The sequence below is a fragment of the Neofelis nebulosa genome, chromosome 7, assembly GCF_028018385.1.
Source record: "Neofelis nebulosa isolate mNeoNeb1 chromosome 7, mNeoNeb1.pri, whole genome shotgun sequence".
Classification (NCBI taxonomy): domain Eukaryota; kingdom Metazoa; phylum Chordata; class Mammalia; order Carnivora; family Felidae; genus Neofelis; species Neofelis nebulosa.
This window is the reverse complement of record NC_080788.1, coordinates 31932324-31954844: the sequence shown is the minus strand read 5'-3', so window position 1 is coordinate 31954844 and position 22521 is coordinate 31932324. Positions and strand designations below refer to the sequence as shown.

Sequence of the window (22521 nt, the reverse complement as noted above, 5' to 3'; positions counted from 1 at the left end):
ACATTTTTTATTTATTTTTGGGACAGAGAGAGACAGAGCATGAACGGGGGAGGGGCAGAGAGAGAGGGAGACACAGAATCAGAAACAGGCTCCAGGCTCCGAGCCATCAGCCCAGAGCCTGACGCGGGGCTCGAACTCACGGACCGCGAGATCGTGACCTGGCTGAAGTCGGACGCCTAAAGGTGTGTTTTATTCTTGTACTTTCCTGTATTGTTTCATGAACATGTATCGTGCTTAAAATGAGAAAATCGAGTAAAGATCTATTTTTTTCTTAATGTTCATTTATTTGAGAGAGAGTGCATGTGTTCTCAAGGGAGGAGCAGAGAGAGAGGGAGAGAGAGAGAATCCCAAGCGGGCTCTGTGCTGTCAGCACACAGCCCAACGAGGCAGGGCTCAAACCCATGAACCATGGGATCATGACCCGAGCTGTAATCTAGAGTTGGATGCTCAACTGACTAAGCCACTCAGGTGCCCCCAGTAATAGATATTTTTATTTGAAATAAAAAAGATCACCAAAAATTCCTTTTTATAAAGGGGGGCTAGCACCTGGTGGCTCAGTCAGTTGAGCATTTGACTTGGGCTCAGGTCATCTCATGGTTCGGGAGTTCAAGCCCTACATACTGCTGTCAGCAAAGAGCCTGCTTCAGATCTGTCTGCCGCTCTCTCCCCCTCCCCCACTTGCAGTCTCTCAAAAATAAACATTAAAAAAAATTTTAAGTCTTTATTGTAGTTGTGGTTAAATACACACACACACACACACACACACACACACACACACACACACACAGGAGATATTCCAAAATACTTATTTACAGATGAAATGATAGGATATTTGAGATTTGACTGAAAATATTTGGAGTGGGGGTAAATGAGAGGATATAAAGTGTGGCCATAAATTATTAATTGCTAAAGTAGAGTGATGAGTACATGGAAACTTAAGAAATAATAGTCTATCTTTGTAATGTTTGAAATTTTTGAAAAAATTCCCCTTTCCCTCTAAATGGACCTGCTCCTGCAATTTCAGCCATTAGCCTACATTACAGCTGTCTCCAAATGGCCTTAGAAAACTCCCTTTTTGCTGTTTCAAACCTTAAATTCTTCTCTAGTCTCAAGCTCTTTTCAAAGCTCTAGGCCTAACCCTCACTGATGCCTGAAATTTGACAGGTCCAGGATCAAATGCAGTACTTACTATTAAGATTTTATTTTTAAGTAATCTTGACACCCAGTGTGGGGCCTGAACTCCCAACCCCGAGGTCAAGAGTAGGATGCGCTACCAACTGAACCAGGCAGGTGCCCCAAATGCAGTACTTTCTTGACCTTGCACCAAGCTCCTGGTTTTGCTGACTCCAATTTTCCCATGAATGGTAAGTACCATCACTCAAATCTGTAAAATGGCCCTTCTCAGAGTTCTCATTCCCCCTCACCAAATTAGTAACTACACCTAAATCACGTGACTCTCAAAATTAGTCTCTTCCAGGGGTGCCTGGGTGGCTCAGTTGGTTGAGCATCAGACTCTTGATTTCATCTTGGGTTATGATCTCCCAGATCGTGGATTCGAGCCCCATGTCAGGCTCTGTGCTGAGAGCATGCAGCATGCTTGGGATTCTCTCTGCCCCTCAGTGGCTCATGCTCATGTGCACTCGCTCTCTTTCAAAGATAAATGAATAAACTTAAAAAAAATATTCATCTTTTCCCATTTCTACTGCTACCATCCTAATTCAAAATCCTTATTAAGTTATAACTACACTGTATAATTTCCTGAACTGGGGACCCTAACTCCAGTTTCTCCCAACTCCCAATCTCCAATCTCCTATGCATGGCTCTATTATCAATAATCGGCACAACGCTTGGTATACGGTAGGTATTCAAAAAATGTTTGTGGTGTGAAAACCCACATAGCACTGTTTCTTATCCTTGTAAATAGTTATAAACCGATGTTCCCTCCTCAGGCCCCTCCCATGACCTTAACAGAAACCATTTCCATCATTTTGCATTCCTCCTATATGTTAAGAGCCCATGATACTGAAACGGTCCTTTTTCATCTAGTTATGGTAAATCCTTTAGATCTGGGGAACTGAAAAAGCAGACTTAAATGTGATTATGTATGCACATATGGGAGCTGTCAAAAAAAAAAAAATCGCTCCTCCCCATTCCAATGGTGCAAAGGCCAAACATGTCATATAATAAATAAAATTAACTTTTAGATAAATCTGCGGATAAACACTCCCAATTCTTTAGGCTTCAACTTAAATGTCATTTCCTCTCACAGGTCCCATATATAAATTCACAAAACTTAGGTTTTTTAACTTTTTTAAATGTTCCTGTCCAGTATTTTTTTAAAATTTTTATTTATTTTTGACAGAGAGAGACAGAGAGCATGAGTGTTGGAGGGGCAGAGAGAGAGGGAGAAACAGAATCTGAAGCAGGCTCCAGGCTATGAGTTGTCAGCATAGAGCCCAACGTGGGGCTCGAACTCACAGACTGCAAGATCATGACCTAAGCCGAAGTCGGCTGCTCAACCAACTGAGCCACCCAGGCGCCCCTATTTTTTTAATTAAAAAAAAAAAAAAAAAAAGTTTATTTTTGACAGAGAGAGAGAGAGCACGCGTGAGAGCACACGGGTGGGGGAAGGGCAGAGAGAGGTGCAGAATGAGGATCTCAAGTGGGCTCTGTGCTGACAGCAGAGTGCCTGATGCGGGGCTTGAACCCACAAACTGTGAGATCATGACTTGAGCTGAAGTCAGACACTTCCAGGTGCCCCTATGTTCACAGAACTTTTAAAACCTGTCGTGAGGTCTTTATATATGTGATTGCTCCACCCCCTCTCCACCTCTAGGATTTGAGAGGGCAGACCTATGTTGATGGTTCATGTCATTTCTAGAGGGAAGCAACATGAAGAGAATTTGGAGGAAAAACAGAGCAGTGTGACTGGGACATTATACTACATGGAACGAGGGGGAAAGAGCTAGCCCGCAGAGGGGTCAAAGCTAAGAACCGTATCTACCAACCATGCAATTAAATAAACATATGTGGCTGTTTTTGTTTAATTACCTTTCGACTTTTTTAAAAAGGGGAGGGGAGCTTTTTGGTGGGGAATCAGTCTTTTTCATAAAAGGTTATTTGTGTTGATCACTTACCAAAATGAATTTTACTAACATTTCCTTAGCTTTAACCTCAACCTAGTATTAATCCCATTCCTCTGAAACTGTAGTCTGAATGGCTATCCTAGAAATTCCTCAGACCTATAAGTCTGGTTCTCCAACAGCTGGGTCTCCAATATTATGTGGCTTCTGAAGTAAGATGGGATTTGTGTATTTTATTAATTCTCTCAAGAGGTAAACCTATTTATTAGCTCTTTAAGCACTGAAAGCCTCCAAATCTATCATAGCCAGTTAAGAAGTTTTCTCAGCATACAGTGGCAAAAAACCCATGAAATCAATGGCTCTATGATAGTTCATTTTCTGCTTTTCAAAGCAAACACATGGAACAATACCTAATTTCAGTTCAAACTCATTTCCCTTTTATTAAAGTCCAAGTTATCATTACATGGTTTGGTACTCAATAAAGGAAAACTTGTTCAAATAAGGTAATATGTTATCATCAGTATTTCCAGGTGATTGTTTACAATCAAGTAGCATTATGAATAAATCCTTGAGAAGCCCATCTGTAAGAGAAAACAGGAAGAATTAGCTAGAAAAATAAAGGAAGCATAGGAATCTTACTAAAAATAACCTTTTTTAAAAAAGTTTTTTATTTAAGTAACCTCTACACCCAACACAGGGCTGAAACTTATGACTGAGATCAAGAGTTGCGGGGCACCTGGGTGGCTCAGTCGGTTAAGCATCCAACTTCGGCTCAGGTCATGATCTCATGGTTCATGGGTTCGAGCTCCACATCGGGCTCTGTGCTGACAGCTCAGAGTCTGGAGCCTGCTTTGGATTCTGTCTTCCTCTCTCTCTGCCCCTCCCCCACTCATGCTTGGTTTCTCTCTCTCAAAAATAAATAAAACATAAAAAAAAAAAAGTTGTATGCTCTTCCAACTGAGCCAGTCAGGTGCCCTAAAATTAACCTTCTTTAGAGCAACGGTCCAGGGAAATCACTGTCTCTGTGTAGCCTTTTCTGTTCTTACTTACTCCTGCCTATACCCAACTCACAAGGGACTGGCTCTGTGCCTTTTTGTTGTTTATACACCTAGTACTTACTGGGGTAGTCCTCTTTTCCAGTCAGAAAAATGCTAGGGAATTGCCTTTCAAAAAAAATTTTAGGGGCACCTGGGTGGCTCAGTCATTTAACCCCTGACTTCGGCTCAGGTCATAATCTCACAGTTCCTGAGCTTAAGTCCTGCATCGGTCTCTCTGCTGTCAGCACAGAACCCGCTTTGGATCCTCTGTCCCCCTCGCTCTCTGCCCCTCCCCCGCAGGAGTGTGTGTGCTCTGTCTCACTCTTTCAAAAATAAATAAAACATTAAAAAAAAATAATAATAGGGGCGCCTGGGTGGCTCAGTCGGTTGAGTGCCGACTTCGGCTCAGGTCACCATCTCGTCGTCCGTGAGTTCGAGCCCTGCATCGGGCCCCTGTGCTGACAGCTCAGAGCCCGGAGCCTGTTTCAGATTCTGTGTCTCACTCTCTCTGACCCTCCCCCATTCATGCTCTGTCTCTCTCTGTCTCAAAAATAAATAAAAACGTTAAAAAAAAAAAAATTAAAAAAAAAAAATGATAAAAATACTAAACAAATTTTTTAAAAAAATATATTAAAAAAGAAAGAATATCATCACAGCTGGAATATATCCTATATAATAACAAAGATCTTCTAAACTCCTTGGAATACTACTTGATAAAATAAAAATTAAGCTAAAGTGTTTAGACAACCTTATAAGAGTCCATTATGTAATATGAACAACAGACAAGAGCTTCAAAAATGTAAGTAGGAAATATTCTATTCTGAATGCCTCATTTTCTCATAGAAATCATTAGTACACACATTAAAAACATTTCCATTTATTACAAAGATGAGCTATCTGAGTTTAGGAGGGAGGGGGGAGGAGGAGGAAGCGCTGGTGGTGGTGGTGGTGGTAGTAGTAGTTAGTAGTGGCAGTAGTAGTAGTATGGGAGTGGACAAAGATAAAATTAAGACTCCTGCTCTAAAACGTTTAACCGGGCTCAAAGGAACTTTATCTTTTGAGGGATCTGACATTAGCTCCTTCAATAATTCTGGGTGCACTTTTTGCTTTCTCTTCTTAAAGTAGGCTCCATGCCCAACATGGGGCTTGAACTCATGACTGTGAGATTAAGAACTGTATGCTCCATCGACTGAGCCAGGTGGGGATCCCTTGGGTGCACTTTTATAAGACACTTTAGTTTCACTATTTTAAAAATAAATGTCTTAGGAAGCAAATTCTCTATTTAAGCCTCATTGTTTACCTCTGAGGAATGAATATGGCCTTAGTAAATGCCTAAACAGGATGTGCAGCATAGTAAGAGCAATGGACTCTGGAGCTGGACTGCCTAGGTTTAAGTGTGAGCTCTAGTACTAGCTGTATGACTTTGGAGAAGGTGTCTCAGTTTCCTCATCAGTAAAATAGGAAAAGGAGAATAATTCTAATGATAGTTCTACCTCGGGGCGCCTGGGTGGTTCAGTTGGTTAAGCGTCAGACTTCGGCTCAGGTCATGATCTCACGGTTTGTGAGTTCAAGCCCTGTGTCAGGCTCTGTGCTGACAGCTCAGAGCCTGGAGCCTGCTTCGGATTCTGTGTCTCCCTCTCTCTCTGCCCCTCCCCCGCTTGTGCTCTATCTCTCTCTCTCAAAAAATAAATATAAATAAATGATAGTACTGTCTCATGGGACAGTTTATGAAGATTAAATGAGTTAATATTGGGGCACCTCCATGACTTATCAGTAAAGTGTCTGACTCTTGATCTTAGCTCAGGACTTGATCTGAGTCATGAGAGCCCTGCATTGGGCTTCACTACTTAAAAAAAGAAAAGAAGAAAAAGAATTAATATTTATAGAGCACTTAAAACAGCACCTGACATAGTAAGAGTTATATACACTATGTATGTTTATTAAATAAAATAAAATTGAGTTCCTGCTTTACAAAATCCTTTGTAAAACAAAAGATTTTCTGCACACTCCTCACTACCTAGACAATCTTGTGGCTGTTTTTATTACCTGCCTTCCCACAGAGAACAAGGTATCAAATAAGTTTTTTTTTTAACGTTTATTTTTGAGAGACAGAGAAAGAGAGAGAGCGTGAGTGGGGGAGGTGCAGAGAGAAAGGGAGACACAGAATCTGAAGCAGGTTCCAGGCTCTGAGCTGTCAGCACAGAGCCTGACGAGGGGCTCAAACCCATAGAGTGTGAGATCATGACCTGAGCCGAAGTTGGATGCTTACCGACTGAGCCACCCACACACCCCATCAAATAAGGTTTTTTATCAGTGAATATTTACTTGACTATTAAATTCTAACTTAACAAAAACAAATGCATCAAATTAATAAAACTCTGTCGTTGGGGCGCCTGGGTGGCGCAGTCGGTTAAGCGTCCGACTTCAGCCAGGTCACGATCTCGCGGTCCGTGAGTTTGAGCCCTGCGTCAGGCTCTGGGCTGATGGCTCGGAGCCTGGAGCCTGTTTCCGATTCTGTGTCTCCCTCTCTCTCTGCCCCTCCCCCGTTCATGCTCTGTCTCTCTCTGTCCCAAAAATAAATAAAAAACGTTGAAAAAAAAAACAACTCTGTCGTTAAAAATAAACAGATATACAAAAACATGCGTAACAAATACCTTATATGCAGTGGATTACCTTTAGTTTGGGGGAGGTAAAAGGGCTGGAATTAGGGAAGGGTGCACAGAGGGTTTCAACTCTGTGAAACCAGTCATTTCTTGGAGGGAAAATGAAGCAACTATGGCAAAATATTAATATCTGAAAGATCTGGGTGTGATTACATTTATTGTATATGCTATTCTTTTTTTTTAATGTTGATTTATTTTGTGAGAGAGAGAGAGTGCGCACACATGAGTGGGAGAGAGAGGAAGAGAGAGAATTCCAAGCAGGCTCTGTGCTGTCAGCAAATAGCCTGAGGCAGGGCTTGATCCCACGAACCATGAGATCGTGACCTGAGCCAATATCAAGAGTCAGCCACTTAAATGACTGAGCCACCCAGGCACCCCATATGCTATTCTTTACGTTTGAAATATTTTATATGGATTTTTAATTAGAGGCGTCTTCTTGCCATTACAACAGTAAAAGAACAATTATAACAACTAAAAATGACAATTCTAGCTCCTTAAACCTATCATTAGTACTCTCTAAATCTCTATGTTCATGGCCTCTAAGGAGGCCATTAAAAAGGTCTTACTCTGAGAACACTGAAATGTCATTGACTCCCCCTTCCTGGATTCATTTCCTGCCTTTATTCAGCGGTGTGTTGCTTACCCATGGGGTTTACACTTTGTCAAGGCCCAGTTCCTCTGGAGTGGAGATTCCCAGTTCATTTAAAGTTGGTCTAAGTTCCTGGATGACATAGGGGTAGATTTCCTTATGAGGTCCTGCTTTGTCCTGATGGCAAAGAAAATATTCACATTTAGCTCTCTGAAAAGCTGTTTCTATTAAAAAAATGAACTTGAGAATGCTTTTAATCATGTATGCAGAGGCTAACAGCAGAGAATACAAGTCACATACTTTTAACTTATTAGTCCAACAAGCTATGTAGGCGCTATTCAAGGTAGGCTTTAAAGCACCTTGAGAAAAACTAAGACCATTAGACTAAATCCAGAAACAAAACAAAATAAAACATAACATTTTAAAGCCTGGATAAAGCCTTGAGTTACAAGAAAAGGTGGTGATGACAGAATTTTGTAAAGATAATTAAACATGCCCAGCAGGCTACAGGAATAATTAAGTTAACACAAGAAAAAGTTTTTAAATTTACCTCCAATTTGAGACCTTAACTAAATTAAGTACTGGTGCTGAATGGATTGATAGCCTACAGAACCCTTAATTATTTTACCCATTGTAGATAAAGTAATGTCACACTTTCCCTCTTACAGACTTGAAAAGACTACCGATTTCCAGGGCAAAAGAGTTTTGACAAATACTCACCATAATATATAATTATACCTGTATTTTCACAAAGTTCCTCAAGGACAAATATTAAGAAGTCAAATGAACTAAGACAGTAACAAGCTGTTATTCTTCTGCCTTTAACAAATTCTAGGTCTCCTTAATTGTATTTTTTTAAATTATAAAATTCTTGTTTAAAATGTAATCATTTGATCATATGTATCAAATGAACTATGTATGAGATCACACCACAAAAATTGAAGTTTCTTCAATTAATATACTATGAATGTTTAATGTTAAATACATTTCCACACTATTAATAGATAACCTCTTGAAAAGTCTCATGTTAAGAAACCACTAATATTTAACTTCATATCACAAATAGAACAAAGATAAACTATAGTTAAACTTTTGTACATCCTTAATTATTTCCTTAAGATAAATTCTCAAATGCTGAACAAATGGGTATCAAGTACAATTTCTAAAACCTTGCATAAATTCTGCCAAACTGCCCCCCAGAAAGACTGTTAGTTGCAACCTACATTTCCTCTAGCTATATCAGAACTAATTTTAGGTTATTTCAACAAATTCAAAAACACATAATATGCTGATAGTTAACAACAGCCCACCCACTTCCAGAACAACTTTATTTAGCATTGTTACTTCACTGACCTTAACAACCTCTAGGATGCGAACTGCACTAGCAAAATCATTTAACCGTCTGCATGCCCGCAAAGCAGCATCAATGATTTTAGGTTCTGGAACCAGATCATAGCCAACAAGCGTGTTCATTCCTGGCAAATTAAAAACAAGAGCCATATCAACCTGAGATATCCTCATAGAAATTACAATATACTTACTTATATTTTTACTGAGTCAAAGACACATGATCTTGTCTGTTTGGCCTCTATTCTTTAATCTATAAAAATAAGAGAATCTAGGGGTGCCTGGGTGGCTCATTGGGTTGAGCATCCAACTCTTGATTTTGGCTCAGGTCATGATCTCACGGTTTGTGAGTTTGAGCTCCGCTTCAGGCTCTGTGCTAACAGCTCAGAGTCTACTTGTGGTTCTGTCCCCTCCTCTCTCTCTCTCAAAAAAAAAAAAAAAAAAAGAAAGAAAAAAAGAGAACTACCTTTAACAAATTCTAGATAGTAAGACCACAGTGGATCTTCCACAGTGAAAGAACTATGCAATAGCATGCAGATTAAAGAAAAAAACAAAAACAACCAAAAACCAAGAGTCTTCTTACATGCAAATATAATTTTCATAATTAGCTGGTTTCTTTTCAAACAAGAGAGTCATTTTTTCTTTATTTATTTTGAGAGAGAGCTAGGCAAAGAGAGAATCCCAAGTAGGCTCTGCAGTGTCAGCACAGAGTCCAACAGCAGCTCAATCTCACGAACAGATGCCCCAAGAGTCATTTTCAACTCATATCCTTAACTCTTACACAGTGTATGTACTTTTGTTGCTTTAAGATAGATTTGGTTGGAAAATAATCTAAAAACAACCAGAGAAATGCTTAGGGAGAGTTAATGAAGCTCAAATGAGGACATTAAGTAGATACAGAGAAGCATTAGTGCACATTCAACCAGAAAATGACTGGGCATAATTACTTTCAGCTTTGCACAAAATGACACATAGTAAAATTTAAGATTCTCTTAATGGGAGTGCAGAATTGCTGTTCTTTTCATTACTGCTACTCAAGATTATTCAGTAAGGATTTTCCTGGTTGCAGCAAAATAAGGATTATTATTCCTGTGGATAAATGTGAATCACTTAGGTTTCTCGCTTTTAATTATTTTGAAATACGTAAACAAAAGACACAGTGACTACAATGGTAGAATATAGTCACGGAGGGGCACCTGGGTGGCTCAGTCAATTAAGCATGTGATTTCAGCTCAGGTCATGATTTCACGGTTCCTGATTTCAAGTCCTGTATTGGGTGAGCCCTGCTTCAGGTGAGCATGAGCCCCATTTCGGATGAGCCCTGTATCGGATGAGCCCCACTTCTCTCTCTCCCCTCTCTGCTCTTCTCTCACTTAAGTATGCTCTCTCTCTCTTAAAAACAAAAAAGAGGGGCGCCTGGGTGGCTCAGTCGGTTAAGCGTCCCACTTCGGCTCAGGTCATGATCTCACGGTCCATGAGTTCGAGCCCCGCGTCGGGCTCTGTGCTGACGGCTCAGAGCCTGGAGCTTGTTTCAGCTTCTGTGTCTCCCTCTCTCTCTGACCCTCCCCCGTTCATGCTCTGTCTCTCTCTGTCTCAAAAATAAATAAACATTAAAAAAAAAAAAAAAGAAAGAAAGAAAAAAAAGAATATGGTCACAGAGACTGAACTAAATTACCTACTCTTAAAATTACTTAGCTACCTATTAGACTAGTTATCATTAATGTTACCTACTCGTGTTCAGTACACATCTACAATTAGGAAAAACAAGTTCTAGCTTACTTAGACTGAACACTTATTCTGGGCAAGAGACAAATCATAACTTAGAACGAAAATAACAAAAAACCCAAACTATTACCGAGATGGGAGGAGAACCAAATAACTACTTCCTTAAATTATCTATAAAGGACAAAAGTGTTAACTCTTGTTCACATTGACCTATCATTTAACAGTGACTTTCAATCAGGGGTGATTTTGTCTCCCAGCAGACAGTTGCCAAGGATGCTGCTAAACATCCTATAATGCGAAGGATAGCCCTTGCAGCAAAGAATTATCTGGCCCCAAAAGGCATAAACTTTCCCAACTGAAAGCTGCATGATAATACCTATGCTTACATGATGCATATTTTCCAAATAGTTGTTTTCAACAGAGTAGTCAAACACTACGAACTATTTCCCAATTTTATGCCAAAGTAGACAAATATGCCTATGTTCCAATTACCTTTACGCAATTCCCAGGCGTCAATATCTGGCTTGTTGAAGTATGTCACCCAGCGAGCATCAAACTCCTCATCTGTTTCATGTGACCCATGGGAGTAGCAGCGAACTGACTGGACAGCTGCAATGAAAAAAGAGCAATGAGTTCAATGTTCAGAAAGAAACACTACTTGATGTATCCTGTTAATACACTGGGGTTTTTTTTGTTGTTGGTTTTCTTTTTCAAATTGTGTTGAAATATATACAACAAATTTACCATTTTAACCACTTCTAAGTGCACAGTTCAGTGGTGTTAAATATATTCAATGCATTAAATTCTGAATCAAGTATATACATTATGGTAGGAAAATTACTCAGCAGGTCAAATGAAACAAATCTTCTATACTGATACGATGGGGCATTTGGGTGGCTCAGTCAGTTAAGCATCTGACTTTGGCTCAGGTCATGATCTCTAGGTTCTCAAGTTCAAGCCCCATATCGGGCTCTGTTGTCAGTACAGAACCTGCTTTAGATCCTGTCTCCCCCTTTCTCTACCCCTCCCCTGCTTGCGTGCTTGCTCTCTCTCTCAAAAATAAACATTTGGAAAAAATTTTATATATTGATATGAAAAAAATCTTTTCCCTGGGGCGCCTGGGTGGCTCAGTCGGTTGAGCGTCCGACTTCGGCTCAGGTCATGATCTCGCGGTCCGTGGGTTCGAGCTCAGAGCCTGGAGCCTGTTTCAGATTCTGTGTCCCTCTCTCTGACCCTCCCCCATTCATGCTCTGTCTCTGTCTCAAAAATAAATAAACGTTAAAAAAATTTTAAACAAAAAAAAAAGAAAAAAAAGAAAAAAATCTTTTCCCTCTAATGTGTAATACTGGCTTCAAATTGTTAAAAGTGGTTCTTTGGAAGAAAAAACTATTTTGTGTTTATTTATTTATTGGGGGGGGAGAGGGGGGAGAGAGAGAGAGAGGGAGGGAGAGGGAGAGGGAGAGGGAGAGGGAGGGAGGGAGAGAGAGAGAGAGAGAGAGAGAGAGAGAGAGAGAGAGAGAGTAAGATCAGGAGAGGGGACAGAGAGAGAATCCCAAGTGGGCTCTGCATTGTCAGCAATGCAGGGCTCGAACTTACAAACTGTGAGATCACACACGACCTGAACTGAGATCAAGAGTCAGATGCTTAACCACCCAGGCACCCCAGGAAAAACTATTTCTTTATACCCTTCCACAATGTCTGAATTTTTATGATTAGCACAGTATTAATTCCTAATTTTAAAAAATGCCCATTCCAATTCTCTCTCTTTTTTTTTTTTTTTAATTTATTTACATATAGAGAGAAAGTACGAGTGCAACCAGGAGAGGGGCAGAGAAAGAATCCCAAGCAGGCTCCATGCTGTCAATGCAGAGCACGATGCAGGGCTCGACCATGGCCTGGGCCGAAATCAAGAGTCAGACGTTTATTAACTGAAGTGGAGCTTGATCTCACAAACCGTGAGATCATGACCTGAGCTCAAAGAGTTGGATGCTTAACAGACAAAGCCACCCAGGCACCCCAAATGTAAGGAATATCTTGAACATTTTTTTAAAAAAGTAAACTCTATGCCCAATATGTTGTTTGAACTTACAACCCCAAGTCACATTCTCTATGGACTGTACCAGCCAGGGGCCCCTATTCCTATACATCCTTAATGCAATAAATGGCAGGAGAAAGCAGAGAAAAATAAAAGAAAACAGAAAAAGATGAAGATATGAACGACTAGCTAGTTCTGGAGATGGGACTGTCACTGCTATATCAAGTGAAAAGATTCTCACTTAAATTACCATTTGAGCCTATAGCAAAATACTTGCCATTAGTCACAGAGGACCACAGCACAAGTTCCAATCTTCCTAGAGACCTAAATATCTCCATTATCCAAGCCCAGAATGAAGTAGGACATGTATATAAATGGGTTGGAATTGGCCATGCTTTAACTTCTATGACAAGAAAAAATAATGTATCTCTAGACCTAAATATATTTGATAAGTGCAAACATTTCATCATCAAAAGTATGTGGATACTTAATAACTCTTACAGTACTAATATTCACATTTAATATATCAGAATGTATAGGTCACAACAATCCTCTAACCCACTGTTATCAAAAATTTAGAAGCTATCTTTTTCAAAAACTAAAATTATCCTTAGCTGAATACTTAAAGCACAAGTATAAAATGTTACAACCACTTTGGAAGACAAGTTAAATACACTCACCATACCACCTAGTAAATCTATTTCTAAGTACTTACTCAAGACAAATGAAATATATCTATTCCTTCCCCGGAGGTAATTATTACAAGTACCTTTCCAACCACCCAGAAGTGTTTCATGATAATCAATTCCTTTTGCTCACTGCTGGGCATGATTTCACTAGATGGCTGGCAGCTTTGTTTTGTTTTCTAACAAAAGAAAAAGATGATCAGCAACTACACATCCTAGTCAAGGAGAACAATGGATCACCTTCAATAATTTGTTCACCATCCTTCTGGAAGTCCCAAATTACAAACTGGTTGTATTCCCAAAAAACTTTATGGGTAACAACTATTTAAAATACCAAACACACACTGCGAACATACATCCCCCTTCTAGCATGGCAAAATCAGGTTCTCCCACACGGTTTAAATTGTATTCCTCTCGAAGTAAAAATAAATAAATAAATAAAAAATAAACTGTATTCCTAATTTCAGTAATGGGTAGGAGTAGGATCTATTCTCCTCACTGTGGACATGCCTATCATATGTTTAGCGTTTTGATTTTTAAGTAAACTATATAGGCATTCTTTCCTTCCCCTACTAACCCAACTTTCATACAGCATTTCCACTTAGGTTTGAGGTTTGCAAGGCAAAGTATTTTGGAAAACAACTGTGCAGTGCTTTCATACAACCTGAAGGTTCCAGAGTAGGAAAAGAGAAGCATGTACCTGAAAACTGAGACATTTCTACAAACTCAGTCTAAAAAGGTATTTCTAACACTACTTTTTGGCATTCAGTTAAGCACACTATTTAAAAGAAAAAAAAAGCTAACATATTCAGAAAAATTAATCCCTTTAGTTTAAATTTAGTTAAATCAGACAGCTTTCCACTAATTACTAGTCAGCTTGGATAAAGCCCCCAAAATGGACATTTTGGTGGTGGTAATTCTAGGAGAAATGGAAAGAAACGAATAATGGCAAAGGGCACTAGAACAAGCTCAAAGGTGGCGTTGTTGAGGTGCAAGGCTGAAGAACAGCATGGACTTTGGGACTCAAAGGCTGGAAATCTAGAAGTGTGGGAACAGTGCTGAAAAGAAGGTTGGAAAGTGATTAAAAATGCTACCTAGGGGCGCCTGGGTGGCTCAGTTGGTGAACCAATTAGACTTCGGCTCACATCATGATCTCATGGTTGTGGGATGGAGCCCTGAATTGGGCTCTGCACGGACAATGCAGAGCCTGCTTGGGATTCTCTCTCTGCCCCTCCCCTGCTAGTGCAGGTGCACACGTGTTCTCTCTCTCTCTCTCTCTCTCTCTCTCTCTCTCTCTCTCAAAATAAATAAACTTAAAAAATAAGTGCTACCTCAATTCAGCCCTATGCCAAGAAACTCACTTTCCTAAGTTATTAGGGTAGGGTTATAGGAGCTAGGGTTGTGTTAAGTTTTAAGGGTTGACTAAAAGAATCTAACCACTATTTAAAACATTTTAATTCAGCAGTTACTGGAAAACGATTGTTTCAAGTTGGAGGCTTCTGGAATTCAGGGTGCCATTTAACTAGAGCAAACTTGAAGCCCCTCAGGTTAACCCTTCCAGAGCTCTTTGAAGTATGCTCTCATTTGAACTTGAATAGTCCCATCCAAAATGTTAATCCTTTTTGACTTTCATTTTATACAACCTGTTTGGTTTCATACTAATAACAAACCCTGATGTATAATTTGCAAAAATGAAATCCCCTATAATAAAGCAAAGACATATTAAGCATTTGTGCCAGGCAAGGTGCTAAGAGTTACATTATTTCATTTAAACCTCACAACTGCCAAATATCCTGATTTTAGAGATGAGGCAATTGAGTCTTTTTCCTTTAAAGTAGGATCCAAGCCCAACGTGGAGCCAAAACTCACCACCTCGAGATCAAGAGTCAGAGATCAATAGTCAGTCATCCCCTGAGATCAAGAGTCTGAGTGCTCTACCCATTGAGCCAGCCAGGTGCGCCATGGCCAACTTGAGTCTTTATGTTAGTTAACATGACCAAGGTCATGCAACTAGAAAGTAGCTAACATAAAAGTAACCAATACCACCTCCTTGTGGCAAATATTTAGGTTGTCTATGGGAAAGACACCTAAAATAAAGATTTTTGTTTATAAATTATACTCAAGAGTGGGAATAGAATGCCTAGGAGAGAAACCAACATACCCAAACTTACTAAGATGAATCCCCTTAACCTAGTCTGCCAAAAAACTCTGCCTCTTCCCCAGCTTGCCACAAAATGCAGCAATTCTTGGGGCACCTGGGTGGCTGAGTTCCTTTAACTTCTGACCAGCTCAGGTTATGATCTCATGGTTTGTGGGTTTGAGCCCTACATCGGGCTCTCTGCTGTCAGTGCAGACCCCGTTTTCAGATCCTCTGTCCCCCCACTGTCTGTCCCTTCCCCCTCTCAAAAATAAAAAATAAACGTTAAAAAAAAAAGGTAGCAATCCTTTTCAAGAGGCCACAAGAAAACTCCCTAAAAGGTATCTATATGAAAAAATTGTAGTACTTTAACATTTTAGGTAAGGAAAAAATTAAAAAAACACAAAATCTGACAAACATCAGGATGGGCCAAAAATAACTATGGCTAAGAAACAGAAAACAGTTCCACCACTAATAAAAGAATCTGTTTTCCAAGTTGGGCCTCAATTTCCTCCTCTATAAGATAGTCTTCATAAAGTGCATGCCAGCCTTTCTGTCCTATTGTAAATGAGAGAAGATAAAGTCTAAATTGAATGAACAGAAATACATTTCCTAGGTTCTGAAGAGTCTAGTTAGAACACTCAAGAGTCAAGAGAACAACCTTATTAGTTTTGAGTTTGAGTTCATGTTAAATATGCATGCTTAGGGGCTAAATTTCATAATGCAGCATATACTATCATCATGGACCAAGATTAAAGTGCAGTTACACTAAGTAAAAGTACAGTGCTGGACACAAAATCTCCCCAAACACATAAGGGGAAGGCAAAATAAGAGACAGGAATTAGCAGCACATCTCATACTCCTGCAATCAGACTTCCAATTGGAAGCACGGAATAAAGGTTCCCTTATGTTTGCAGAACACAGTATTCCTGAGTCTGTGGTACTCAATTTTCGAAAGAGTAATATTTTTTTATCTTCTTTAATTAAAAAATTGTTTAATATTTATTCATTTTTGAGAGAGAAAGAGAGCACAAGCAGGGGAGGGGCAGAGAGAGGGAGACACAGAATCCAAAGCAGGCTCCAGGCTCTGAGCTGTCAGCATTAGGGCCTGGCTCAAACCCACGGACCCTGAGATCATGACCTGAGCTGAAGTCCGACGTTCAACCCACTGAACCACCAAGGCGCCCAGAAAGAGTAATATTCTTATCATGAGACCTATCAATATTCAGGCTCTCTTCCACAGCTCAAGAAGCAGCCATACATAACGATCCATCGTAAAAACGGAAGAATTAAAACGTAGCATAGCAGTCTCTAAAATGACAGAACGGTCAGTGAAGGTGACATACAAAGCTCTAACCGAGAAAGGCCTGATAAAAAAAAAGTATATTGTGTCCTACAAGTAAGCATATAGTGCTCGCAGAAGACACTGTGAGTGTCCATGCTGGGGTGTCCGGAAGGGCCACTCCTGCTCCTACACTGAGTGAGACGCGCCTAGCGGCTCAATGTCACCTTCGCCGAAGCGCTGTAGGCCAGCGGCGGACACTCCCAGTCAGATGGCTACAGGGGTCAGCGCCAGGGAACGGTCACAGCCCAGGGACCGAAGGGGTCCAGTGGGCATGAGAGGTGCGCTGCGCCCCCTCACTGGGGCCCGCAGCAGGTCTACACCAGACTGGTCCGCGGTGCCCGCACCAGGAAGTCGCGCTGGGGGCGGGGGTAGGGGGCCTGGGGACCGCGTCTTCCAGTCCCCCACAACTGGAGGCCGCACAGAGAGCTGCCAACGGTCACCAGGTTCCGCCGCACGCCCGCAGAGCAGGGGCTAGGCCGCTGGGCGAGCCTGCCCTCGAGTGGCGGCGGGGACCCAGGTCACCGCAAGGACACGCGGGCGCGAACAGCGGCGGCGGGGGCCTTACCGGCGGCGGAGCCGGGACCCGGAGCTGGGTACAGGAGGCCTCGGGGGCTGGCACGGGGGGCTGCGGCTGCTGCTACAGCGCAACGGCGGAGAGCGGCGCCGAGCATGACGGCTATGGCGGCGCGCAGTCTAAGGCTGAAGGGAAGCCGGGTGTGAACTCAAGGGCCGCTCGGGAGCTCGTGGGGGCCGGACTCACGCACCGACGCACGGAGGGCGGAGCGTGAGGTCCCGCCCACTGCGCCGCTCGCGCCTCGGCGGGAGGGCGGGGTATCACGAGGATGTTGGGAGGCTACGGCGGCGCGCTAAGGACAAACCATTTCCAACGCTGTGCCCTGTCCCGCGCTGCCGCGTTTCTGTTTGCAGCGGCCTTCCAGGAGCCAGGATGTAAGGAAGGTGAGCGGTGGGCAGTAGATGGTATCCTGATTCAAGTCCGCTCAGGAAGCGATTTCATCACGTCAAGATGGGAACAATAAGGGGCTCCTGGCCTTCTTAGTCAGTCGAGCGTGAGCCTCAGGGTCGTGAGTTTGAGCCCCACTTTGGTCTTAGGGATTACTTAAGGAAAAAAAAAAAGGAACCGATAACGATAATAACATTGTCAAGTTGTAATAAAAAGACCTTCTTTGTTTAACGTCCCCGTTTGAGCCTAAAATAAGAGAATGGGAACAAACACAACTGCTTACATATAAGGGATCTTATTAGTAACTATTCTTATATCACAAACCCGCAAGCATTAAAAAATGAGTTCAGCCACTTCACTACAGATTAAGAAATAAGCTCAGAAAGTAGGTTGTTTGCTAGCAATCAAGGCTCTCAAATCCCCAGTTCTGAGGACTTAACCTGGGTGTTTGTTGCGTACCGACTTACGATTTCAAATCCATGTTTTGAAAGTTTGTTTTAGACAAAGTTGTTTGCGGTTTCAATCTGTTTAGAATAATTTCTTTTGTTGAAATTTCTTTGAAGTTGGATATTAAGACTTTTTTTTAATGTTTATTTTGAGAGAGATGGGGCGGGGGCAGAGAGAGAGATACAAGATCCTAGGTGGGCTCTGCACTTAGAGCAGAAAGCTGGATATGGGGCTTGAGCTCATGAACCATGAGATCATGACCTGAGCTGAAGGCAGATGCTTAACTGACTGAGCCACCCAGGCGCCCCAGATATTAAGACTTTGGAATGAGCAATGGCACCTGGAGTGGAGGGGACCCTTAGGTCATTGGCAGCACGGTGAGGGCATGATGGACTTTTAAACTCTGAATATAAAGAATTTGTGAGGGGGCGCCTGGGTGGCTTAGTTGGTTAAGTGTCCAACTTTGGGCTCAGGTCATGATCTCACGGTTTCTGAGTTCAAGGCCTGCATCGGGGTTCCACGCTGACAGTGCAGAATCTGCTTGGGATTCTCTCTCTGCCTCTTTCTTGCTGCCCCTCCTCCACTTGAGTGCTCTCACTCTCTCTCCCTCTCAAAATAATAACTTAAAAAAAAAAAAAAAAAGAATCTGTGAGGACTTACCAGAGTGTCTGAACAACACTACCTTTAGTTGTTCTCGGAAGAACTTGAGACACTTGCTTCTGCCGTGGCCAGGCTGGCTGCTCTTGACTGGCAGTGGTATTAAAGCACACAGCAGTTTTAGGTAGATAAGGCACATCTGTTCCTGCCTTGGCAAGGCCACTCCTTGTAGGCAGTGTCACAAGCCATGTAATTGTCCCTGGAGTAGTAACCTTTAGAGCAGCCTACCTTGCAGTGCCTCGGCCTGCTTACTTTGTGCTCCAATAGTGAGGGATCTAGGCAGGCAGCTGATACCCAGCTTTTAGTTGGAAGGACAGACTCTACCAAGAACTCATAAAAAGGTACACCTCAACTAAATATGGACTTTGTTTCTTTCATCTCCAGTTTGTCTGGAATAATAGTGTAATTAATCTGTCACTGGTTTGGAGTGTGTTATTTCTTATTGACTCTTTGGAAGACATTATCCTGTATGCTACTGGCTCATGAAATATTATTATTATATAACTAACACTGAACCTGTGCTAAGTAAATTGTTGGCGAAGAGTGTCCCAGTCTCTGAGCATGCCTCAAACAAAACAATATCTCTGGCCAGACGCCTGCCCCCAATCCCTACAAGTAGGGTTTCAACAGCAGACTGCTCTGAAAATGGGGTTGATTAAATTCCAAGGCTCTTAACATCTAATCTGGACTTATTAACTACATCCTGACATAGGATGTGGTCTGGGCCACTTCCCCAGGCCTGAATTACCGTGCCGCCACCCAGAGTCAATAAGACAGTCTCTTGGTATCCTTGACTCTCTATCCCTGGACTCACTGAGGAAAGAAAAGATGGACACTGAGGCTCCTCTTGCTCACTCTGGCCTTTTCTCCAGGGCAGAAGCATCTACCATTCTCTTTTCCCTCCCTAGCAGTGTGGTTTTAGGGGGTATGAGCCTGGCTGGCAAAAGGATAAAAAAGCTTTTCTTTTCAAAACACCTGCCCTCACCTTCTCCCACCAGCCTAACCAAAGGATACTTGGAAAAGCTTTGACCTCTTTGCGTTTTAATTCGTATTCTTCAAATCTCCAAGGGCTGGAAGTTCAGGATGAGGTCGGGACTCTCATAGTTAAGAAAGTCTTGGGCCCAACTGGTCTCTCTGCTGTCGGTCTCTCCACATTGCTTACAGTGCCTTGGATCGGCTATGGAGCATTGTTGTTTAATACAATTATGGTTATGATTTATTATGTGTCACTGCATCCTGCAAACTTTTTTTTATTTGTGTTTTAAAGTAAGCTGTACCCCCAATGTGGGGTGCAAACTCACGTTTTTGTTTTTTGGGGTTTTTTTTGTTTTTTTTTTTTGACATAGAGTCATTTTCTGGCTTCAGAACAATGTGTGATTAATTAACATCTTTATTTTTTATTTTTAAAATTTTTATTTATTTATTCATTTATTTAAATTTACATCCAAGTTAGTTAGCATGTAGTGCAATAGTGATTTCAGGAGTAGATTCCAGTGATTTATCCCCTATGTATAACACCCAGTGCTCACCCCAGCAAGTGTCTTCCTTAACGCCCCTTACCCATTTTAGCCCATCCCCCTCCCCACAACCCCTCAGCAACCCTTAGTTTGTTCTCTATATTTAAGAGTCTCTTATGTTTTGTCCCCTCCTTGTTTTTATATTATTTTTGCTTCCCTTCCCTTATGTTCATCTATTTTGTATCTTAGATTCCTCATATGAGTGAAGTCATATGATATTTGTCTTTCTCTGACTAATTTCGCTTAACCTAATACCTGCTAGTTCTATCCACATAGTTGCAAATAGCAAGATTTAATTCTTTTTGATTGCCGAGTAATATTCCATTGTATATATATACCACATCTTCTTTATCCATTCATCTGTCGATGGACATTTGGGCTCTTTCCATACTTTGGCTATTGTCGATAGCTCTGCTATAAACATTGGGGTGCATGTGCCCATTTGAAACAGTACACCTGTATCCCTTGGATAAATACCTAATAGTGCAATTGCTGGGTGGTAGGGTAGTTCTATTTTTAATTTTTTGAGGAACCTCCATACTGTTTTCCAGAGTGGCTGCACCAGTTTGCATTCCCATCGAACTCAAGGTTCTGAGATCAAGAGTCCCACACTCTACTGACAGAGCCAGCCAGGCACTCCTGCAAACTATTATCCCATCTAAGTCTCATAACAGCCTTGTGAGAGAAGTACTTATCCCTATTTTATGGATAAAGGAATAGATTCAAAGGGCGCTTGGCCAAGAATCACACAGCTAATAAATAGTACTGCTTAGATTTGAGCCCAGGTTTGTCTGATTCTAGAAGTTGTGGATTTTTTTCACCCACCACCCCTGAAGGGAGGCTTTGATGGCTTCTCAGTGAATGCTGAAGCCCCTGCTACCTTGAGGACTGTTCTCAGCCCTCATCACCTATACTAGTTTTTTATTGATGCATAGCAATTTACCACAAACTAAGCAGCTTAAAACAATACCCATTTATTATTCCCCAGTTTCTGTAGGTCAGGAGTCCAGGCATGGCATGACTGGTGCTCTGCTCAGGGTCTCAGAAGACTGAAATCAAGATGTTAGTTAGGTCTGTGGTCTCATCTGGAGCTCAGAGTCCTCTTCTGAGCTTGTTCAGGTGGTTAGCAGAATTCAATTCCTCACAGTTGTAGGACTGAGTGCCCCTGTTTTTTCTTGTTAACTGTTAGCATAGAACCACTCTCAGCTATGAGAGGCCACCCTCAGGGCCTTACTATGTGGCCTCTCCATAGGCCCTCTCACAGTACCACTGCTTATATCTTCAAGCCAGCAGGAGAGGGTCTCTAACACTTTACTCTCTTTTAAAGACCTCCTCTGATTAGGTCAGGCACATCCAGAGTAACCTCTTCTTTTAAGTCAAAGTAAATGGATTAGTAGCCTCATCTTGGAAATGATACCCCTTCAACATTCACAGATTCTGCCCCAATTATACAAGGCATATACATCGGGGGGAGGGGGGAAGATTCTATTCAGCCTACCACATCACTTGACGGGGGCTGCTTGTTCCCAAGTTTGCCTCCAGCTATGTTCCCAGGCCCCCAGTCCATTCTGCTGCTACTGGTGGGTGCTCCTTCCCAGAGAGGTTGAGGCCAGACATCCTGGCTCTTGCTCAAGCCATCAGAGTCTTTTGTCTCTTACTACCATCATCTGCCCTGAATCCTTTTCTGCCCCTCTGGAGAAGCAGCTGCTGGACTTCTGTTGCCTCAAGGGTGTCAGTCACCAGCCTGTCAGCTTCCTGCTGCAGCCCAGAGCCTTCATCCTGGAAGAGCTGTGATAAGGCACTTCCGATGTGTGCAGAGAAGGGGGGATGAGGCGATTGAGGAGTTTGTGAGGATAGAGGCAGTGTTCCACCATGTGAATGTCTAGAAAAGGGAAGATCACAGTCCAGAAGAGCTCTTATTTTCTCTGATGGGAATGAAGCATGTACTGGAAAAAGAAATGAATGCTGCCTTTCAAGGCTGGAAATCACCCTTGTGGCCATTAGTCTCACCGATTGCACATTGTTTCCATTTCCTTGGGTCCTTCTTGAGCACCTCCAGTGATGAGGATCTCACTACTAGGGGGCTGGGGATGAACAAGGGAAGGTACCTGAGACCGTGACATTCTTGCTGCTATTGAATTATAGCTCTGCCACATGCCCTTAGACAAGTTACTTCAACTTCTTGAACCATAGCTTCCTCATCTATAAAATGGGAATAATAATGGAACCTACCTAATAGATTGGGAAGATTACATAAGATAATGCATGTGAAACACTGTCCTGGCTGGCACC

The 22521-nt window shown here is 41.8% G+C and overlaps 1 protein-coding gene across 1 annotated transcript; it reads right to left on the bottom strand.

The window, feature by feature from the left end:
* Window positions 1–3497: 3497 nt before the first annotated feature.
* On the bottom strand, window positions 3498–17419 carry LOC131516249 (cytochrome c oxidase subunit 5A, mitochondrial). Its single transcript, XM_058737025.1, has 5 exons — window positions 17213–17419; window positions 10937–11053; window positions 8726–8847; window positions 7427–7549; window positions 3498–3664 (listed from the first exon to the last, which is right to left on the bottom strand). Exons 1-4 carry the CDS (start codon window positions 17316–17318, stop codon window positions 7436–7438), a joined length of 459 nt encoding a protein of 152 aa, XP_058593008.1. The 5' UTR covers window positions 17319–17419; the 3' UTR covers window positions 3498–3664; window positions 7427–7435.
* Between the last annotated feature and the right edge of the window lie 5102 nt (window positions 17420–22521).

What these genes read in the sequence shown, in the direction of transcription:
- LOC131516249 (XM_058737025.1), bottom strand. Translation starts at nt 17,318, where the DNA reads ATGCTCGGCGCCGCTCTCCGCCGTTGCGCTGTAGCAGCAGCCGCAGCC. An exon ending in GGGTCCCGGCTCCGCCGCCG is followed by an intron (nt 11,054 to 17,212) that starts GTAAGGCCCCCG and finishes TTTTCATTGCAG; the next exon opens with CTGTCCAGTCAGTTCGCTGC. An exon ending in GCATCCTAGAGGTTGTTAAG is followed by an intron (nt 7,550 to 8,725) that starts GTCAGTGAAGTA and finishes CTTTGCCATCAG; the next exon opens with GACAAAGCAGGACCTCATAA.